The sequence below is a fragment of the Hibiscus syriacus genome, unplaced genomic scaffold (genome assembly GCF_006381635.1).
Source record: "Hibiscus syriacus cultivar Baekdansim isolate YM2019G1 unplaced genomic scaffold, ASM638163v2 tig00110462_pilon, whole genome shotgun sequence".
NCBI classification, from domain to species: Eukaryota; Viridiplantae; Streptophyta; class Magnoliopsida; order Malvales; family Malvaceae; genus Hibiscus; species Hibiscus syriacus.
In genome coordinates, this window is record NW_024062747.1 from 2,235,726 (window position 1) to 2,256,882 (window position 21,157).

Below are 21,157 nucleotides of genomic sequence, written 5' to 3' on the forward strand. Positions count from 1 at the left end.
TGCAGGAATCTTCCAGATATGGATGCAACGCATGCACGAGGGAGCAGGGTTAAGTTTGGTCGCCGGGCGTGCATGGCGACCTACCATGTCGCCGGGACTGCTTGGCGACCTACACAAAGAAAATTCGACGTGCATGGGCCATGTACTGCTCCCTGGATAGCTCACACTCACTCCTTGGTGCTCCATGGATAGCTCGCACTCCGGGCGACCAAGGAGTTGGTCGCCCGGAGTGCATGGCGACTTCCTTGGTCGCCCGGAGTGCATGACGACCTACGGCCAACACTGTGGATTTCACCCTATTTCAGCAAATAATATGTCCGAAACATTATATCGTGAAATAAAAATTTAGAGAACATTATCTCGTGGAATCCGCCGGTTGGATCAAGATAAGTTAAATTAATTTATTTTTATTCAAATTAAGTCATATAAATCGTTAAATATTATTAAATAAAATTTATTTTTATCAACTTATAAATTAAAACATAAAAAATAAATAATACATTTTCTAATGTAAATTAAAAGAATAGTTAGGACATTTCCATTATATAAAATACAAATCCTTAAATATGTTTTTCATCATAAATTGCCAATCTTTATATGAATTAGATCCATTGCAGTATGATATATAATATATGATCATAATGATCAAACTTGAAAGTAGATAAGCTAAAAGCAAAAGGAACAAGTTTAGCTTCTTGTTTAGTCCCAAAGATTGCATTCTTTTACTAAAACAAAGAATACATAAAATTAGAAAGAAACATCCCCAAATAAAGTAACCAAAAGATTAGCAAAAGGAAGGCCCCCACCCCCCCATATTGCAAAAATCACATTCTCTCCTTAAATTAACTAGAAAAATTAAAGAAAGCAGATTCTTGGCAGTGTCCCTTCCCCACCTAATATATCTAAACCCAAAGTACAAATTAAATCATAGGCAAATCTAGAAAGAAACAACAGACGATTGCCCCCTTTCGATATGTCACTACCCCAAAGTACAATGGCTCTCCCTAAACCCTAAGCTTTTTATCCTAAACCATAAGATCGCATACAATCTTTATCCTACTGTGCACCAAAATCCCATAGATGTATCCTCGTGTCACTACCCGCTGCTGCAACGTGCGTATCATCTGCCACCATGGCGTTAACACCCCCTACATTCTCATTCAGACTATACAACGAGCGACCCTGCTCTATTTCCCACACCCTTATTACACCACCGGCGCACATTAGCGCGTACCCTAGGTTCATGCAACCCATGATGTTGACGTTCCTCTGCCTTGTGTTGAATCGGCACACCTCATCCAATGTATCCACCCGGCGGACGATTGCCAACCCACGGTTATCCACCATGATGAACGCCTCGCTGTTGGTGTCGAACGACGTCACTGTGATTCCTGTCCTGCACTCCCGGTCGTGTAATGGAAACTCCGGGTTTCTCAATCCCAGAACCAGGTACCTTAAACCCGTGCATGCAACCGCCGATTCCTGACTCGTCACCCTAACTCGGCCGATGGTGTCAGTAAACTCGGTCAACGTGTGCCATCCTATTACGGCTTCTGGGTCGGTCAGGTTTGTGTTTACGTAGACTAACTCTTCAGTGTTACCGTCCCAAACGTGGATAGCACGATCCGGAACGCCTGCGTAAAGGCCCACCCACCAGCGCCCGCATCCGGTGAAGTCCACCAATGCACCGTCGTTCACGACGTTCCCCAAATGGGCCGTGCGAGCAAGGGGCTCTCCGTCTATGATCGCCACGTGGATGTCACCATCCAAAGTGGCGAAAATGATTCTTGGGTCCGTTACGATAATGCCGGATACGGCACGTGAGAAGCGACCGAAACGATCGCGGGGGTGAGAGTGGAAGGTACCGACGTGCTGACGGGTGGCGAGATGGAAAAATCTTACGACACCATCGGCGAATCCACAAGCGAGGTGAGTGTCAGACAAGGTGAGACAACGGCACGACAACCCATCGGGATTGTCTACGCCGGATAAATCAAAGTGGAGGGTATCGTAAATTGATCTCCCAGCACGAAAATTTTGAGCCGTTCGATGACGGTACGTGTATTCCTCACGCCACGAGTCGTGCATACGACGGTTCCGTCCCCATATAACGCCTGTGAGACGTTGCCATAATGGATCAGATCGAGACACAGCTTGCCACGTGGAACAAACCTGCATATCATTCCACGTCAAGAAAGCAAAAGAGAAAATGAGTACAAATTATGAGTCATGCCACGTCAAATCTGTAAAAAGTTTAGGGTTACAACTTGCAAAAAGAAAGGCAGAAATAATGAGAAACTAAAAAAAAGGCAAAAAACGTGCAAGAAAATTTGATAAAACTACTGAACAAGAAAAGGAGAAAATTACGCAAAAGGTAATATAATAATTAAAATTGGCTATAGCTCTAGTAAAGAATGGTAGATGAAACAGCAGCCTGTATAGAAGAAAAAAGGTTTCAGTTAACAATTGGATCAACCATGACATGGGGGATAAAACGCTTGTATTATTTTAATAACGACGCCAGAGTCGAAGCTGAGCAGTGATAGACTAGGCACAGGCAATATAGAGAGAAAGAGAGTTGTTTTTCGAGGTTCAGATGTCAGGGGGGGTGAAGCCAGACCTGTGACGATTATCGTTTTGTTTTTGACAATTTGGTTCCTGTTTTCCCATATTTCGAAGATATCAGCTTGCGTTGAATCAATTTGTCTTGTAGCATGTAGTTGTATTAGTAGTAGAAAATTTAAGACACAATCTAGTAACCTACAGCATGAAGAGGGTGACAGCTTTCTTCCTTTCAAACTTGCCCTATTTTCCCCTTGGTTTCGATTTAGCTGTGTGCTGCAACAAGGCCGAATACATCTTCGGGTTGGAACACGAAAATGAAGTTGAAATAGACATTTTTTTATAACTTGTTTATCAGAGTTAAAAGAGAGGAAAGGAAAAGGGCAAGGGAGACTAGCTGTGGTCCATAAAACAACATATAAAATCATAATATAAGATCGGCATTGGCAACTTTCAAGCGTGCCCATATGATAATAAGAATCGAGCTTCTATTTCATTTCCAAGAAAGGATTGGCCGAAGGACTGTCTCGTTAAAAAGCAAAGAACCAAAATAATCTTACCTTTTTCCTGCTATTTCTTTGACTCCATACTCCTAGTATTGTACATTATATATTATATATAATGTTTCGAGTTGCTGCCATTCGGGAGGCCCATACATATGATAATTTAAGCGAATAGGCTCCATGACCTTTTTGCCTTTCGGCATTCGCAGCACATGCTGGCTTTTGACTCATATTCTCATCCTTTAATAGTTAAAGAAACATAATGAAAGCCTTAAGCAAAGCTTTGAATCACATATTTCTTTATTTTTCTGGACATGCTCCAGCATTAAAGCTTATTATGACTTGACTGTGCTGATAATCTGCACAAGCGCCTGATCTCTCGTATGACAGAAAATGACAGACATTAATAGTTATTACTGAAATACCAGATTGAACCATGAAGCGCTGACAATGCTGCAAACTAGGGGGGAGAGAGAGTGCAGTACCTAGACCTAAAGGCTAAAACCTCAAATACTATATTATATAAAAGAAGAAGAAGAAGAAGAAGACACAGTTCCCATGTGTCAATGAAGTTTCGGGCATATCCAATGCTAACAAAATATGGAAATGTTACGACTTCACTTGAGCAAGCTCAGAGACATACAAAGTAGAAGGGACCATCCCTTAAATCATGCTAAAATGCTAGAAGGGGTAGGTCTCAAAGGTCTCTTACTTCAATTTAGCATTAGGAAAGAATCCCATGGATATTGTACCAGCTGATGACTAAAACAAAGGTGGGTCAATAAAGTTGGAACGATTTTTCCCAGACCTTTAAAAAGGGTCATGATGCATAAAAACTACATCATCCCGAAAGGGACAAACTTGTGAGAAAAATGGACCCATCGGAAGTCAGTTCCCTTATCTAAGGCAGTTTCCCCCTTGGATGCTACCACTGCTGCATCCAAGATTTGACAGTATAAATCTGGATTCACTCTGGACTCTTTTTCAGTCAATGGAATTTCTCAAGTAGAGGGGGAAAAAGGGAAAATGTCTTTAATATCTGGGTGCCATAATCTGAAATAATATCAGCACATTTTCAGGGTTCAAACGATATTTTTGACCAGAATAAGATTTTGTCATTTATCAAAAACTTGGCTATCTTCCTCCTAATGCCATCCCAATGCCGTGAAGATTGAATAATAATAAAAAAAACGATCAAGAATACCCCAATTCAAACAATTCTATTCTTGTTAAAATCAACCAGGGCAAAAGGTAAAAACGAAAAAAAACCCTACCTGAAACACATTGGCAAGTGCTGCAGCAGCTGCGAGGCGGCCTAGAGAACGAGAAGCATCAATGGCAACTTGGACAACAAGATCTTCAACAAAGGGACCCGGCCATATTTCGTTATTGGAGCGTCTACGAGTCAAAGATGGGGCTCCAAAATCACCACCACTTCTTCTTGCTCTACTGCCATTGCCATCTTCAGAAGAAGAAGAAGACATGGATGGTGAGTGGAGAAGCTATAAAGGGAGAGGAAAGAAATGGGAAACAAGGACAAAAAGTTTTAGATAAAGATACGAACTGAGGGCCCCAAAAGAAGGTGTTGGGATTCTTGGATTTTTATACTATAATTTCGTAACTCCATTTGTACACTACGATCAATGCAAAAGTATATCTACACACAGGTACATGTACTGGAAAGTGATTATTTATAAAGAAGGTCGAAGGCGTGTTTTGATTCAGTAGAAAGAGGAGGCACCTCGGATTTTCAAACACACCTGCACTCAGCTCAATTACTAGCGTGGTTTGAAAAAGCTGATTGCATTTTCATTTGTGACTTGATCATGTATTTACTATAATATGTTTCATTAATGAATCTCAGAATGAAGCATACTTTAAATTGCTGGTATTGTACTTGATGATAATATATACTCGTCAGTATGAAAAAAAGCAGAATCTGCTGGATATAGGCTTCGGCAAGGGTGAATACCACTTGGTAGGGCTCCCCCACCACCATTTCTTTGTGAAGCATCTCTCTCACTTTATTACTCCATTTCATGAAATTGTATATACGTCCAATCCTAGTCACTGATATAATAATAAATATTTTACATTTTTTAATATAAATTTAAATAATAAATCGTTGTTAATCTTAAATTTTAAATTTAAATTAAAAAATATGTATCCCCTTATCTCTTATAAAAATTTATGATGAAACTTTGTGATTATGTATTTTTTAAATTTTGTAAAATCATGATTTTTTTCCAGATAGACAGGATTTCCAGTTTAAGACTATGTTGGCATCCAATAATATTCTAAACCCAGATTAATGTTAATTTATAATAAAACGTATGTTATTCTAAAATCAGAATTTATTTTCTGAAACCCAAATTTCTAAATATTGTTTAAGTGAATTTATCAATCGTTTTAACAAAGGGAGGAGTGAAGGATAGTCCAAAAATCAAATCCAATTTGCGTGTCGACTAAAATTTCACTTTAATGAAAGTTATTTTATCATTGCGCCGCAAACTATTAATTTATACTTAATAAATATATTATTTTACTCAATTACGAGGTTTATAAGATAATTTATCCAATTAAAAAAGAGAGATAACGTATCCAATTGGGGCACCGACGTGTTTATCCAAAGAACGTCAAATCGTCGTTCTTTATTCATCAAGCCTGATAGGAAAGTTACATAAGAATATTTTAAAATTTTTAATTGAATCAATATTTAATAAATTTGTGACATTAAATTAATTAAATATATTAAGATAATATACATATCATTAATCATCCATATTATATAATTTCTAATATGTTGATCTATTTGTTTTATGCAATGTTATTAAAATCGGACCGGATCGACCGGTTCGACCGGTTAAACCGTGAACCGGTGGTCTGTCCGGTCCGATTAACTCCCATAATCGAATTAGCATAGAACCGGTAGAATCGGCTGAAAATCGAGAAAATCGGGGTGAACCGACTGAAAACCGGCAAAACCAGTTTGAACTGTCGGTTCACTTTTTTTCTTTAAAAAAAAATTTAAACCAAACCACGTCGTTTGTTCAACGAGCCGAGTCAAATTCAAGTATTGTTGAGCTCGACTCGAACTCGAAAACTTTAAAAGTAAGCTCAACTCGACTCAAAAACTCACGAGCTAACAATTATCAAATCGAAATATAATATAAAAACTTGAAATCGAAAAGGCTCGAATTCAAAAAAAAATTAGAAGTTCGATTGAAGCCTAAAATTTGAGCTCAATTGAAGCGAAAGAATAGTTCACTTTGTGCTCACCAAAAGGCTCCATGATTTTGAATGTCAAATTACCTCTATTATTTATAGAAGTAAGTTGGGATGCTCTTCTATATTTCTTAGCTATGTGAGATTGTTTTGTTCTCATATTTTTACTCTTTAAACTTTTAGGATACTCTTCTATGTTTCTTAGCCATGTGAGATTTTTTTTTAAACAATTAAACCAAATAACATCATTTATTATGATTTTTTTAAACCCCAATTTTATTTTTTTGATTATAGTTATATAATTATATTTATTATTTAATATGTTTTACCTTAAATATTATATTGTAGTTGATTTAAATCATTTTGTTTCACTAGATTTTATGGTTTTTCATTTATACATGTTATGACTTGTAATATTTTTATACCTTTTAATATTGTAAACTTAAAAAAAGTGTTACATATATATTAATATTATTTTGAATATTATGTAAAATTAAAAAAATATATTATTTTATATAAAATTAGGTTCAACTGCGATTGAACTCGGTTGAACCAGTGAATCAGTACCTTCACCGATTTAATGTCCGGTCCGATTTTAAAAACATCGGTTTTATGTTAATATTATATTTATATTATCATATTTTAAACTTGAGTATAGAAATGAATTAACCTAAAAGCCGAAAGAACAAAGTTATGCTTTTTGACCAGAAGAGGCCAATCAAATCGAGGCTGAGACAGTGATACGATAGGGGTGTCATGCTTATGTCTTTTCAACCATTCTCCATAGAATAATAATTACTCTGCAACTTAACGTAAAGCAAATCCATAAATTTTAATTAAAAAGAATATATTTCCGACTCATTATCATTAATAAATAAGAGCATTCTTAGAATATGAATTATTAAAATGATATATTAACAATGTTTTTTTATTATTTTGTTGGGTTAGCTGGGCTTGGCTGCCTCGTCTCGGGTTTTGGTTGGGCCTCTAAGAGTTTGAAAAATCGTGTTAGAGCTTTTGTATCCCCAAAAAAAACAACCAAATGCATAAGAGTAAGAAGGGATTGTCTATTATCAAATCTAGAATTTGATATCAACTGAAATTTTATTTTAATTGAATCGTTATTCTTTTAATCCGCGATATTTAGTATTTTTATAAACCTAATAACATATGCTGTATCGATCAAGCTAAACATGCATGGATTCGTATCCTAAATTTATAAACTCTAAATCAGTTGACAATAAATATTTAAACGCTCATGTTGTGCTTAACTCAAAATTTTTAAGGATAACAATTATTCTTTTAACTACCGAAATCATTTGATTCATATTTTTATTTTATTTTTAAATGTAACTTTTGTATAAAAGTAGTTAAAAAGATTTCATATCCTTTTTAAGTTGGTATCGATTGACAGCCGTGAAAATTAATTTTGTTAACCATCCATATTAAAGAACGGCGGTTAAAATAATTTAAGATTTGCAAGTAGTTTTGTAGTAGAAAAATTAACGAAGTCACTGAAGCTAATGGCGTTACATAGAGACCTACCCCCAGGAAGGCCAAATTTAAAGACCTAACTTCCATAGAAATTGCCATTTTATCTAAAACAATTGGCAGTTAAATGAACTACTCTTTCTGTTATTAAAATCGTCTCTGGTCATAACTTGTATGCAACTCAACATCATTAATTTTCTCATTGAATACCCTAAAATGTAGTTACTATATAGATGTATGAACTAATTAATATTTATAAAGTTTGGAGTTTAATATAAGTTTGTATTGCGATAGTCATTAATTTGCGCTTAGTATAAGTTTTAGAAATACAAATTCTTTATGGATTATGATTATTAATTTATCTCTCTAACGTCACAGTTAAAGTTAGGATTCCACCAGATGTCATTGTACTAAATTAAAAGAACACTAACTAAGAAGGATATGCATTTTCATTTTTTAAACATTCAATTCATTTCACATGTATATATATGTGTGTGTTCATATTAAAAGAACATTTTGGTTAGTATTGAGTTGATATAGAGTTTGGATCACAACACTTTCAAGGGTAGAAAAGTCAACAAAACATAGAATCTAATTATAGCTATCAATATCGGCATTAAAAACTTTGCTTATGTTATACTGTCTCTTCATAAATGCTACGTGGAAGACAAAACAATGGTGGTAGGATATTATTAATTCACAAGATAAGGGAGATGTAGATTAAAGTTTAAATATAGTTGATTCTAGGATATTATTGTAATTTATAATATGATTGTTTAAATATATGATCAATTATCTTTAAAGTAAATAGTTAAAAATCCTCGGTTGTTATTTTTTTTAAAAAAAATTATAGTTTAATATTTATCAAAAATAAAAATTATTATTTATTATGTTATTCATATTTATATATTTGTCTTATATTTTAATTCTTATTATCTATTTTAAGTTTTATAACGAATTTTGTTCTATTGTATGCTTGCTATGAAATACTCTTGAATTTCTCTCTTCTATATAAAGTATATAAATGAATTTCATGTAATTTTAAGAATTGTAGGAAGAACTGCCCCTCCAACTTCCTCACAACACAGACAAATTCGAAATCTCAGTACGAAACCCTTCTCTGAAAATTATAAGTCCTAAACACATAAATTCGTACATTCTTTAAATAAACACACAAATTTATAAATTATTTGAATAAAGATAAAGAAACTGACTTCTAATTTCCATCTCCAGTTACAGAGAATATAATCAAATTTCACTTGAAGTCCATAAAAATGAACTTACCTTTCGTTAATAACCTGTTACAAATTATCATTTAAGATACTATTAGCTACTTTGGAATATAAAAGGCATGACGAACTAATCTGTGCCATAATTCATTTTTTTTTTAACTTGATTATTTCTTAAATTTTAACAATTATAAATACAATTTAATAAAATTAATAACATCGACAACAGCTCTCAACTTTAATTATCTTTTCCATATACAGCTCTTTCTGGCTTTATCAATAACATGTGGAAAGGTAAAACTTTTTGGCGCGTACTCATATAATCAAGCTGCCTAAAAAAAACCTTCTCTTTCTATAATATCTTTAATAAGTTAACCAATGAAATAATAATTTAATTTATTTTAACAATATATATTATATTTGATGTAATTTCACAGAACTTTTATCGCAGACACGATTATATGAGTCAAACATATTGAATAGACAAATAATTTATTTTTTGGGACAAATCTAATACAACACAAATCATAGACTACCCCCCCCCCTACGTAATTTCGTTGAGAAGAGGGGGTGATTTCCAGGAATTGGTCCCCCTACTATTTTCTATATAAATTTATTTTATATTTTGAAACCCTCTTTTTATATAAAGCTATTGCATCATCTCCCTCTAGACAATGTCATAATCTAGTATCCAAAAGCTACCTCTCATTCTATATTCGCTATTAAAGATCTTCAAACCCTTTCTCATAGCTGAACTGAGAAGAGAGAAGCAATGGAGATTATGAACAAAAACCAAAGAATTCAGGCACCAATTCAATCGATCAGCCTGAAGCTTGTCACCAAAATTTTGCTCCCGTTTTCACTTCTTTCTGCAATATTATCATACCCTTTGTTGTGCAACTTCCAAACTTTGGCATATAGTTTACAGCTCTTCAGTTTCAGTGTCGGCAAGACTTACATGTTTGTGCTTTGCAATGGACTTATTTTTTTCATTGCCACCGGCTCTGGTTTGATCGGTAGTTTTGCGGTAGAGTCTGATGTTAAAGCCGACAAGATTGCGAGGATCAGTGAGGGAGGTAGTCGAAGAGAATTAGAGGTTGAATCATCAGAGCCAAAGAAAGCAGAAGTTGACCAGAGAGAAGAACTGCCCTTGGTTGTAGAAGAAGAAAGATGGAATGAGCTTGTTTCAGTCGACGAAGATGAAGATGAAGCACTTGAGTTGATGAGTAATGAAGAGTTAAACAAGAAATGTGATGATTTTATTAGGAGAATTAAAGAAGGGATTAAATTTGAAGCTCGCAACTGATGACGGTTCAAAAAGTAGAATTTGACACAACATTAAGGACTCTAGGCATCAACTATGCTTATAGTTATAGATCTGTAACTTGTTTTTCTTTCTTTTTCTTGTCTCCTGAAAGCCCCCAACTTGGACTATAATTCGGTTCCCCTGTTTTTCCTTTTCCTCGGAAATTTGATTTCTGAGTTTTAGCTTGACACTGTTGGTTACTGTAAATTAATCCTTGTTTTGAAGTTGTTTTTGACGCAAATAATAATAATGTAATGGCATTTGATAGTAATCATATAACTAAGTTTTAGTAAATTAAATGTTGTTACTTTAAAATCAAAGGAAGCGACCAAGCAATTGCTCCATTGACTTCAAGTCATCCAAAAGAGGACAATATAAAGTTCAAACTTTAAAATACTGACCAAAATTTTGTCAGCGATCACTTCCATGAAAGTTCAAAGTTTGATTTTTATTTTTCTGTTATAATCACTTTCCAAGAGATTATTTCACAAACAAGGACAAGCTCCAGGTAGATTAGAAGATTCAGAATACCTTGAGAGATTATTTGATATCTTAACCATAAAAATGTATTTGTCTCCTTGTTCATATTTCTGATATTCCTCCATATCCCATAGAGGATTAGTGCTTATTTCACATATCACAATGAGCTACCCAGCATTGTTGCATCTGAAAATGGAACAAAAAGAAAGAGACCATTCAACTTTCCCCCCCCCCCTCTCAAACAGCTTTTCTCCTTTTGCAACACCTATATGCAGAGGGATGGACAGTTGGCGGGACAGTGGATTCCTGAAAATTTAAATTCTTATATAATTTTTTTACTTTCTATTAATAATATATTTTCACCCTTAAAATTTTATAAATTTATCCCTTATATAAAATATTGTATTTGTCGCTATTTATATGCGGTGTCTAATGGCCCCATCGGAAGCTGCAGGATAGCAAGGCATCTATTTGTCAAGAAAGAAAAAGGCAAGCCTTTTTTGCCTTTTGCACATGCACTACACACTAATTAGAAGAACAAATGTGAACAATAAAACCAGTACTGACTCTCAATTGGCTTGGGTTCCCTTGAGCCCCAACAGTTCAAAATATGGTAAATTAACAGTAAGGATAGTGGCAGACAGGATCTTTGCCGTGCTTGACCTGCTCCAGTCTTCAGACCCCACGACTAGATCTGGTCCTCTATGGTTACCAAACGTAGACGCTGTGAAATCAAATGGTTCATTTGACTACTCACTTCAGACAAGTACAATGTTTACCTATGTTACCCTGAATCAAAGTGCACGTCACATAAACGTATGTTTCCAACACCAGCATACTTTAGAGATTATGCTCTTATGTTTTAATATGTGTCGGATAGGCATACTTAGAGAACCTAAAGAATATGGTGTTAACAATTTTTTTTAATAATATGAGGTAAGTAGAAGGTAGTATCTGTTCAAGGATAACTCTCAACCATTTGATATTGAACGTTCATACATCTGACATTGTTGGTGCTCAAACCTGGTGTTAACAATTTTTATGACATCATTTAGTAAGTTTATGACCAATATAAACTCCTTATCATCAGTAGTTTGATTGAAAAATTAGAAATTTCATGTATTTATACTTTTGTGATCTATATGTTTTTATTATATTATTATTTCTCTCTTGCTAAAGTTGAAGTAGACAAAGTCAAACCACATTAAATTTTATCTTTTATATGTATTTTTTTATGTTGATATCACGTCTATTAGTTTTTCAAATTTCTTAACATACAAGATCATACAAGGTTAGATTGGTTCTTAATTGCTGTTTTCTTTATTATTATGGATGTGAAGCCTCTTAATGTTGATACTTTTATCCATGAAACTAGCACTTAATGAATGTGTTGTTCCAGAGAAGCAACTTTCGATAAAATAACTTGCAGCAAAACAACTTTTTTAAATATTCTGGATTACTTTTGATATGCATACTGTATCATTCATGGCGGCAACTTCAGAAAAACTTTGAAGAGATAAACATTGATCCAGCATTAAGAAAACGACAACATAAAAATTAAACAATAACTGGTAACCAGTTAGCTCAATTTATTGGTCCATAATTTCCTGCTCAAATACCATCCCAAATCAAGTAAAAAAGAACTACCCGTTCAATGATTTGCTCATAGTTCTTCCATTTTTAGTTTCAGAAATCTATACGGGGATGGAACAAAATATGGACATTACTTCCTCTTGCTTCCTTCTCATGTTCTACTTTCTATAATCAGTTTCTTTTCTTTCATTATTATCCAACACCACCCAATTCTCATCAGAACCAACAAAAAATCTGCAAATTTCAGGCAAAAACAACATTACAAACAATTTTTGCAGACTGATTTCCAGGTAAATCTAGAGTAAGAAAAAATGATATTTGATTCGTGCAAGTTGTTTCCTCCACTGTAAATTCAAATACAGCAAAGATACCAATCACGCAGGAGTTACTGATTCTTTTAAGATACCAATCGCGCAGAAGAAAGAAGAGACAAGAAACGAAGGGAAACATAACCTGATGCCCTAGGAAAAAGGTGTTTTATTTCTGCTTTCCAGACTAAAACAGTGCATTCATCTCAGGAAAAATAAGTAGATATTAAAGAGCAACCAGGTGGCTACCGGAAAAGTATGAACTTGTTTGAATACGTATGGCACAACAGAATGAGCAGTCCATGGACAAAACAGCAGGTTTTAGAAGGAGGTTTTCTCAGAAAGGTAGGGCCCGGGACTGCATCAAATCCCAGCACATGATGTTGATATAGTTTATAGCATTTTGTTCTCCTATTTCAGTGAGTGACGTGTCAATTCCCTTTTGCCAGCATCTATCTGTAAATACATTCAGCATAATACATGGATATGATAAGATTTTTCCAAGTTCTCCTATATACATTCAGCATCTATCTTCGTAGGTCATATCCCCATATCCATGTGTGGGATGCTGGACTACTGGTACTTCAAGAACAATGAAAAGTTCAAACAACATAGGTTTCAACACTTTGACCTAAAGCGTTATGGCCTCAGCTTCAAACAGGTTCAACTAGAATAGAAGTAAAGACCTAACGAATTTCAATATCTAGAAGGAAAATAAAGTTCAAATAGCTCACTAACTGTTTCATACTAAACCTTTAATAGAATGTTCATAGAACACACACATAGATATCCTCGTTCTCCGTACCAGGATCAAGAACAGAAAATGTCAGAAGGATACATGCGTGCATGACAGATCATAGCCAGGCCGTATGTTTGTATGCATGCAGATACACTTTCTTGTCTTAATTTTTTACCCAACCTTCGAAAGTCATATAATGTTGGAACATAAATGAATGAAACAAACATATTGTACTAGGTTTTCTTCAATCCTCTCATCAAATACAACATTCTCAGTCTCTAACCATTCCAACTCCTAACTAAATTGTCCATAGCAAGTAGATAATCATTATTCATTCTAACAAGTCATATCTTTGTCATCCACTCAAAAAGTTCAATAGCCTATTTCAGAGGTCAGAGATGCAGAAAAGTGCATGGCACAGAAACTAAAACAGCTTGAACATTAAAATGCAGGCAATCATCAACAGTATCTAGGTTTTTGGGGCTAACAGAACCCTGTAAATTTTCAGTAAGACCTCAACGAACCTCAAGGAAACATCATCTGAAGTTCTTTGAAGCAAGTAATTTTTCCACTCAATTCCATTTACAGCATTAGATTGAGTCAATTCAACTTACCTAATTTCATCATTCTATATCATATCTACATGTAAGTCATATATCCTGTCAACCACCAATATGTACCAAATTGCTCTGTGAACATACACTAAAGTTTCTCAGGTCAACCAACTAATATTGTGCAAGAAACAAGATGACTAAATCATTGACGAAAATATCGTCGGCTTATGGAAAACATATGTTAAACATCAATTATGTTTTATTAAAAATTTGGTTTAAATAGGTTTGTATGACCGTATCTTAACAGGTGCAGGAAGGATAACTTACGGCCAATAATCTTGCAAAGATATTGAGTGATCTATATTGTTGGGCAATACAACGATTTACAGTCTATGGGAAGATGTAAATAAGGCATTTTTTACTTTGAACATGCACAAAAGCAGGTGCCATGCAGACTCATCCAGACAAAGGTATCAACAAAATAACATAGAAGTAGCCAGAAAATTCTGCATGCCGACTAACTTACAAAGCAATATAAGCTCAAAAGGGATCCACTACTGTCAGCATAAAATATTGCTCAAAGTAGCCATAAAGCTATCTACCAACTCCCAGCATAAAAATATGGTTTCTTTGCAGCAAAATTGGAGAAATAATAAAAAAAAGTTGTCAATGGTACAAAATTATAGCAACTTCTTATACATGCATTTCCCCGAACTATTGAAGAAAAAATAATCTAGGTCCCACCTGTTACAACAGTGGGAAAAATGAGATGCTGAAGTCTCAACTCATGAAAGCTGAATGAGAAGTGTTTTACTAGTGGTACATTTGAGCAAAATTCAAGCACAATTGATGATCTCTATTATCACCCCAGCCGCCCCAACCCTTAAACCCAGCTTTGTACCCCTGTTGGTTCTCATATACCTCTACATCCCATTCTGATCTGATGTTAGCAACCTTATCAATGTCATCTACTTGAATGTTCACTGATCCATTATCAATGCAAGCATTACTATTCCCTTGGCCCTGATGCAAACCACACTTCCCAAAGTGAACTGCACTAGTCCTTGGACCTCGTAAGGTGTACACTGGGCTGCCGAACGAAGGATATACGGTTGCCCACATTGTTATATCCCAATTGTAATCGTCAAAGAAGCAGAACTCTTTAGCTTTCATATGGATTTTTCTCCAAACAGTCCGGTTGAAGGCATAGCCCACATTTCCCATTCTCTCTGCAATCAAACTATCCCATCCTTCTCCTCTTAAATTCACATCACAAGGTGCCAGATTAGCAGCATAGCAATCTGGGCATTTGTTAGGCTTCAGTGATACAAGAAGCTGCAAGTTGCGATATGCATTGGGGAAAATAAAGTGGTCCTCCTCTATGAAAAGAATATGCCCATCACGCCCTCTGGTCTCCTTCAATCTATCCCACACAGTGTTCATCATCCACCACCAGTGATGCTTCAAAGAAACTATCTGTGGAGACCGGTGGTTTCCATACTGATCTGGATTCCCAATACAATGTTTTCTCCCTGCATCATCCTTTTCTTTGCAGTCATTTGGTGATACACCGGGAAAACTGCCAGTAAACACATGGGGCGAATAAGGAGCAAAGATCTGCTTCACTTGGCAAAATTTGATCCCTTCCACAATCTTATTCATTTCTTCGATGTATCCATCATGACTGACTATTAATAAAGTTTCACTTATCCCCACAACCTTAGACAAGCTCTTAACAACTACTTTAAGATATTGAGGCCGGTTATGAACGTATAAAACAATGGTTATATGATCTTTGGCTAACTTTGGATATAGATCTATATTCATAGGGGGCAATCGGTTTCGTTCCTCCAGTCGAATTGAAAATTCATTCCGTTTAGGAAGGTAGAGTTTTTCAATAAAGCTCTGAATATTAACACTTTCACTTAAACCAGGCGTTGTATTGGTCCTAAGAGAAACTATCAAAAGTGAAACAACTAATAAAGTAACTAAAACTACACACAGGAAACGTTTGAAAGCTGCATTTTTGAGACGGAGATTCTTGTAATTAGCCATAGAAAAAAAAAACACAGCCAATATCAACCAACTTGCAAGTCAAATGTTTGCTCTCTCCAGAAACAAGTATCAGAAATGCGAAAATAAAAATTCACATTCATAGACAACCGATCCGCAAAGAGTAACAGCAACCCATTTTAGAAGAAGGTGAACAAGTAAAAGGTTAAGTGCCAAAAACCTCAAAGAACAATTCTTTAACGTTGAGCTCTCCCCTTGCCGCCACTGGAATCAGTGGTTTTAGCGGTTAAGAAGGAACCGCAAAACCCATGAAAAATGGAGATCAAAATATGGATATGAGGGAAGTGAAGAGATCAAGAAATTTAAAACAAGGGAAAATTAAATAAAGTAGGAGATGTGTAGCAGCTAAAATCAGAGAGATGAACGTCGCGTATTGCTCTGTTGACGGGTTTAAATGAAGTGGGAAAATATTTTTGGAAGAGAGAAATTGACTTGGTTAAGAAGGGAAGTTAAAAGAAGTTACAATTGTGGCTTTATGGTCAAATGATGCTTCAGAGGATACACAAAGAATCATCAAGGTTGGGAGTCATCTTGGCTATAAAGTCAGCAGCAAAATTTGCTTCATGAAATATTAATAAATTGAATTGATATATGTTATTTAAAGTATATTCTAATTAATTTAAAACTGCTACGATGAGCAAAAGTTTTAATTTTTAGAATGTATGAGATAATAAATATGTCAAAATTTAGAACAGAAAGTTATTCGAAATTGTATATAACATTGGGCCACGTTTGCACGAGTTATAGGTTGGCGAAGATAGGGTTAGTATCTGAGCTTAGCAAGTCCAGATATCAACTGCCACCACATCCATATCCAAAACTACTGAGATACGTGATAATACTCGAGCAATGGCCAAGCAGATAGCTGAAATTTATTCCCAAAAATGGCAGCTAAACTGTCAATATTTTCTTCTCTTACCGCTCACATTCCTCTCTTACCCAAGTCTTCATCATCTGCATCAGCTTTCCCTTGTGCTCTCACTTCCAGTAACACCAGGCTCCATCGATTCAAAATTCATGCAAACTTAGGTAATTTACATTTTCCATTGAATCTACTTTTGTTTTCTTTTTTGATTGGATGATTTACATGTTCCACAGTTTTTAGAGTTTGGGTTTCTTTTAACTGCGATGATGAAGAAAGTTGTTTGATCTGTTGGGGGAAGGAGAAGGAGAACTCGAGCCAAAAGGAAAGAAGAAATTTATAACAAGAGATGAAGAACCAGAGCAGTGAGTAGTGTTCTTCACCCACTTTATGAACTACTTTTATATGATTTGGCAATTCAAGTTCCAAGTGGTCGAATAACAGAGGGGGTTTAAAAATGAGTGCAGGTATTGGCAAACTGCAGGAGAAAGGGAAGGAGAGAATCCCATGATGACCCCTCTTCCTTACATTATCATATTTGGTATGTCGACACCCTTTGTAATCTTGGCCATTGCTTTTGCTAATGGTTGGATTAAGGTACCTGTTCGGTGATCTTGAGACTCGGATCTTCGACGCTGAAATGCATCTTTAATTCAGCCTTGTAAGCACCTGTTCATGTTACCATACTTCTTCTGAGTATTTATGTTGTAAATTTCTAATGCTAAAGAGTTGCAAAACCAAATCTTTTCCGAGGAATAAAGGTTTTGTTATCAGTTTGTGGCAAATTATCCAGCTTTTTCCAAGGCTAAATTTTTTCCTTTTAATTATGTCAACATTATCAAACAGAGATATGCAGTACTGAAATTTCGTAACAGATATAAATGGTTTCATTTACCTATGCAGATACTTGTATAGTACTACAATTATATATGTTTGAAGAAATCTGTGTTGAGCAAAGTGCCATAGACTGACCATCATCACCATCTTGCTTGTAAAGATGGTTCATCAATGTATGAGAAGGCATTCGCGAGGACTTTGGCTTCCTCGTAACAAATGATCGTTCATCTAATATCTTTGTCGGTAACTGCGGAGGCAGTTCAGGCTGAGGCTTGCTGAAATCACCATCGTTTAGTGGTGAAGAGAGAGTCTCATTTTTAATGTTGGTATTCAAGCAATGAATAAAGTACTGCATCATTAGATCCCATAGCTACTTAAACATGTGAACAGCTTTATACGAATCTGCAATTTAGATGTAAAAGAAGCTTGAAAATACCTGCAAATCCAAAATGTTATAAGCATTCCCAGACTCATCGAATTCACACGGTAGGTTCGGGGAAAATCTCCTTAGCTCATCAACAACGAAGCGGTATTGGTAAACACCACATGGGAGCATCATCATCATCATGAAATCTTTATCCAAAGAGTGCAAGGGTTCTTTGAGAGGAGAAGAAATGAAGGTTACTGCAATTTGGATTAAAGAAAACTGCTCAAACAAAAGAATGAAACTTCATAGACACCATAACGGAGATTCCAGTACATGGTATTCCAGTCATTCCACGATCCGGTAATAGCAACTTGCTTGCCAACAAAACACCATGTTATCATCACAGCTCTCTTCTCCTCTTGGTGAAAATCCTTGTAGTGTGTTGACTTTTGTACGGGTGGATCATTTTGGATTTGCATCGTTTGACCAGATCCAGCAAAGGGAGCCTCAGATATCTGGAGAAAGAAATGCAACACGATTGGATTTTCCATTACATGTGTCTCCATGTGTGTGTCTCCTTAGATATACAAGCCCCTTTTTTTTCAAATGTTGGACTAATAGTCAAGCTATTTCAATATTTCATATCCAGTGATATCCTTTTAGCATAATATGCAGAAACCTGTCTCCTTCAGAACATCATTTTGACAAAAAAACATGTATAATCAGCATTCACTATACTTCATTTACAACCGCAACTCTTCAAAGATCAAAATAGCTCACAAGGACATACAAGCCTATTCCTTTAAAGCAAATGAGAAGGTAGAAATGCAGACCATAGAATAGGCTGTAAATATAAGACTCCTACAAATATAGTGGAGAGTACATATGAATACATGACAAAAAGTACATACGATTACATGATTTAACTGTTTTGGCTAGTAAGAATCAGCATTAAAATTGATATATCAAGGTTCTAGTCTATGTGCAGCAGTATAAAATAATGAAAAGGGCAGTAATAGCTGAAATGGTTCTTCAGAGAGTTACTAATTCATCTCGGAATCTTATTCTTCTTCTTGACTTAACAACTTCGGGCATTTCAGCCACCATACTTGAATAAGGGGCTGTTTGTTTGCCTCTTAATGGAATCATTCAACGTTGAATGCTGAACCGTTCAACATTCAGCGGGTTTGTTTCGCACCTCTGAATGATTCAGTGCTGACTAATTCAGCAAAACAATGCTGAATGATTCAGCACAAAAGTACATTATGAATGATTCAGAGCCATTATCAAACAACATGTCACATTCAGAGCCTCTGAATCATTCAACATTTGAATGATTCAACGTTTAATCATTCTGAAGTAAACAAACCCCCCCTAAGTCTCATATTAGTATCGTGTGAATCATTCATTTCCATATAAAATTGCATTTTCATGCACTATTTAGAGGCTTCACGCTAGCTGTTCTAGACTTTCAATTATCAGCAGCACCTTAGGAAACAAGTAAATGTTTCAGAAAAATGATCAAATGTCTCAGAAGCCAGATTGTGCTAAACATATGAAAGCTCACCAGCAAACTTAGGCTATTCTCCTAATACCCCCTGTCCAACTATGGTTCATGTATGCTTACATCATAAATAGTTCAGATGACCCAGAAGCATCACGGTGACTATGCTTTTAAGCAATCCTAAAAGTTCACTTAATAAGTGGAGTACTAATTCAAACCACGTACACAGAGATTGGAGACCTAATCATTAATGAAAAAAAGTTTATATATATAAAAAAAGGTTCAGCATACCTGCAAATTCAAAGGTCTGCCTGAATCGTTGTACTCCCATGGCAAATTATTTTTGCTATGGAGATCCTCGTAGCGTGTAGTGTTTTGCACTAATTCATCATTTCGAGCTTGGATCATTTCAGTGGATCTTAGCCAGGGAAACATAGGGATCTAAATGTACAAGTTCAGATCAGATGTTATTGGATGCAAACATTCCATATAATGAACAAAGCTTCAAACCCCCAAGAGCAAGTACTTCAAATGTCAATTTCTGGGCATACTTATACAATGTCACTAAATCTCTATATATATGCTTTTCATTCCCTATAGAGATCAATCTAGTCCAAAATCAAATGCATATCTACTAATAATAAATGAAAAGAAAAGATTGAACTTCAGCAAAAACTGTGATACAGAACATGTAAAATAATTTGAATGATGAGCAAAGGTGAATATTTTACTACTACACAACAAACACCAGGGGAAACTAATTGCAACATGTTAAGCAGACTATAAATACAAAATTAACACTACTGGAACAAAGTATATTATTTATGTAAAAGCCATTAAAATCAAGTATATGTCCCCAGGTTATTCCACCCTTCAACCCCACCAACAACTAACCTGTGGAGGGAACAGGAAAGGAAGCTGATAGCTCATTAGGACGATGGGGAGGGAATGAAGCATTGGGTCAGAGTTAAATTGTTCATTATCCACCTCATATCCATTCTTCTTTGTTCCTGAAGTCCCTTCACCATCCTCTCTACCACCAACATTTCCCATTACTTCAAAACACAAAAAAAGAATTTAGTTAAATAATTTCAATAGTATCTAATAAACTAAGAAACCCCCATCATTTCCCATTGAACCAAATTGCAAGAAAAGAACCAGAAAACCAAAAACTTAAAACTGTTGTTTTAGAAGGGGTAGTTTTACTCACGATCACAAGAAAGCAAGCAAAGAAACAAGTAAAGGGAAAGCACCATAAATTTTGCAACTTTATATTTACGTAATTTATTTTTATTAATTATTTGTATGCATTTGATGAACTGATTGATGTTTTTAATGGTAAAGTACTACTTGTTCACTCCATCTCTCTCTCTCTCTCTCTATACTGGTGTGAGTTGAAAAAAAAGGAAAAAAGAGAGTAGAAACAGGTAAAAGATGAGAGGTGAATTATATTATATGGGTTTTGATTTATTTAGCTAACATAATTTTTTTTAGTTTTCCTTAAATTAGAGATTATTAGATGAG

General features: G+C 35.3%; 4 protein-coding genes and 1 pseudogene across 4 annotated transcripts; 2 read left to right on the plus strand and 3 right to left on the minus strand.

Annotated features, from left to right (window-relative positions):
* Window positions 1–1,053: 1,053 nt before the first annotated feature.
* On the minus strand, window positions 1,054–4,673 carry LOC120126767 (transcriptional regulator STERILE APETALA-like). The gene is made up of 2 exons (XM_039144863.1): window positions 4,340–4,673; window positions 1,054–2,172 (listed from the first exon to the last, which is right to left on the minus strand). Exons 1-2 carry the CDS (start codon window positions 4,547–4,549, stop codon window positions 1,057–1,059), a joined length of 1,326 nt encoding a protein of 441 aa, XP_039000794.1. The 5' UTR covers window positions 4,550–4,673; the 3' UTR covers window positions 1,054–1,056.
* On the plus strand, window positions 2,574–10,508 carry LOC120126769. Its single transcript, XM_039144865.1, has 2 exons — window positions 2,574–2,577; window positions 9,781–10,508. The coding sequence occupies exon 2, from the start codon at window positions 9,783–9,785 to the stop codon at window positions 10,314–10,316; it is 534 nt and encodes a 177-aa protein (XP_039000796.1). The 5' UTR covers window positions 2,574–2,577; window positions 9,781–9,782; the 3' UTR covers window positions 10,317–10,508.
* Window positions 10,509–14,612: 4,104 nt separating this feature from the next.
* LOC120126768 (alpha-1,6-mannosyl-glycoprotein 2-beta-N-acetylglucosaminyltransferase-like) lies at window positions 14,613–16,484 on the minus strand. Its single transcript, XM_039144864.1, has 2 exons — window positions 16,141–16,484; window positions 14,613–16,083 (listed from the first exon to the last, which is right to left on the minus strand). Exon 2 carries the CDS (start codon window positions 16,043–16,045, stop codon window positions 14,804–14,806), a length of 1,242 nt encoding a protein of 413 aa, XP_039000795.1. The 5' UTR covers window positions 16,046–16,083; window positions 16,141–16,484; the 3' UTR covers window positions 14,613–14,803.
* A 358-nt stretch (window positions 16,485–16,842) lies between these two features.
* On the plus strand, window positions 16,843–17,702 carry LOC120126775. Its single transcript, XM_039144870.1, has 3 exons — window positions 16,843–17,092; window positions 17,221–17,290; window positions 17,393–17,702. The coding sequence occupies exons 1-3, from the start codon at window positions 16,948–16,950 to the stop codon at window positions 17,535–17,537; spliced, it is 360 nt and encodes a 119-aa protein (XP_039000801.1). The 5' UTR covers window positions 16,843–16,947; the 3' UTR covers window positions 17,538–17,702.
* A 114-nt stretch (window positions 17,703–17,816) lies between these two features.
* LOC120126851 lies at window positions 17,817–20,686 on the minus strand (annotated as a pseudogene).
* Window positions 20,687–21,157: the final 471 nt, after the last annotated feature.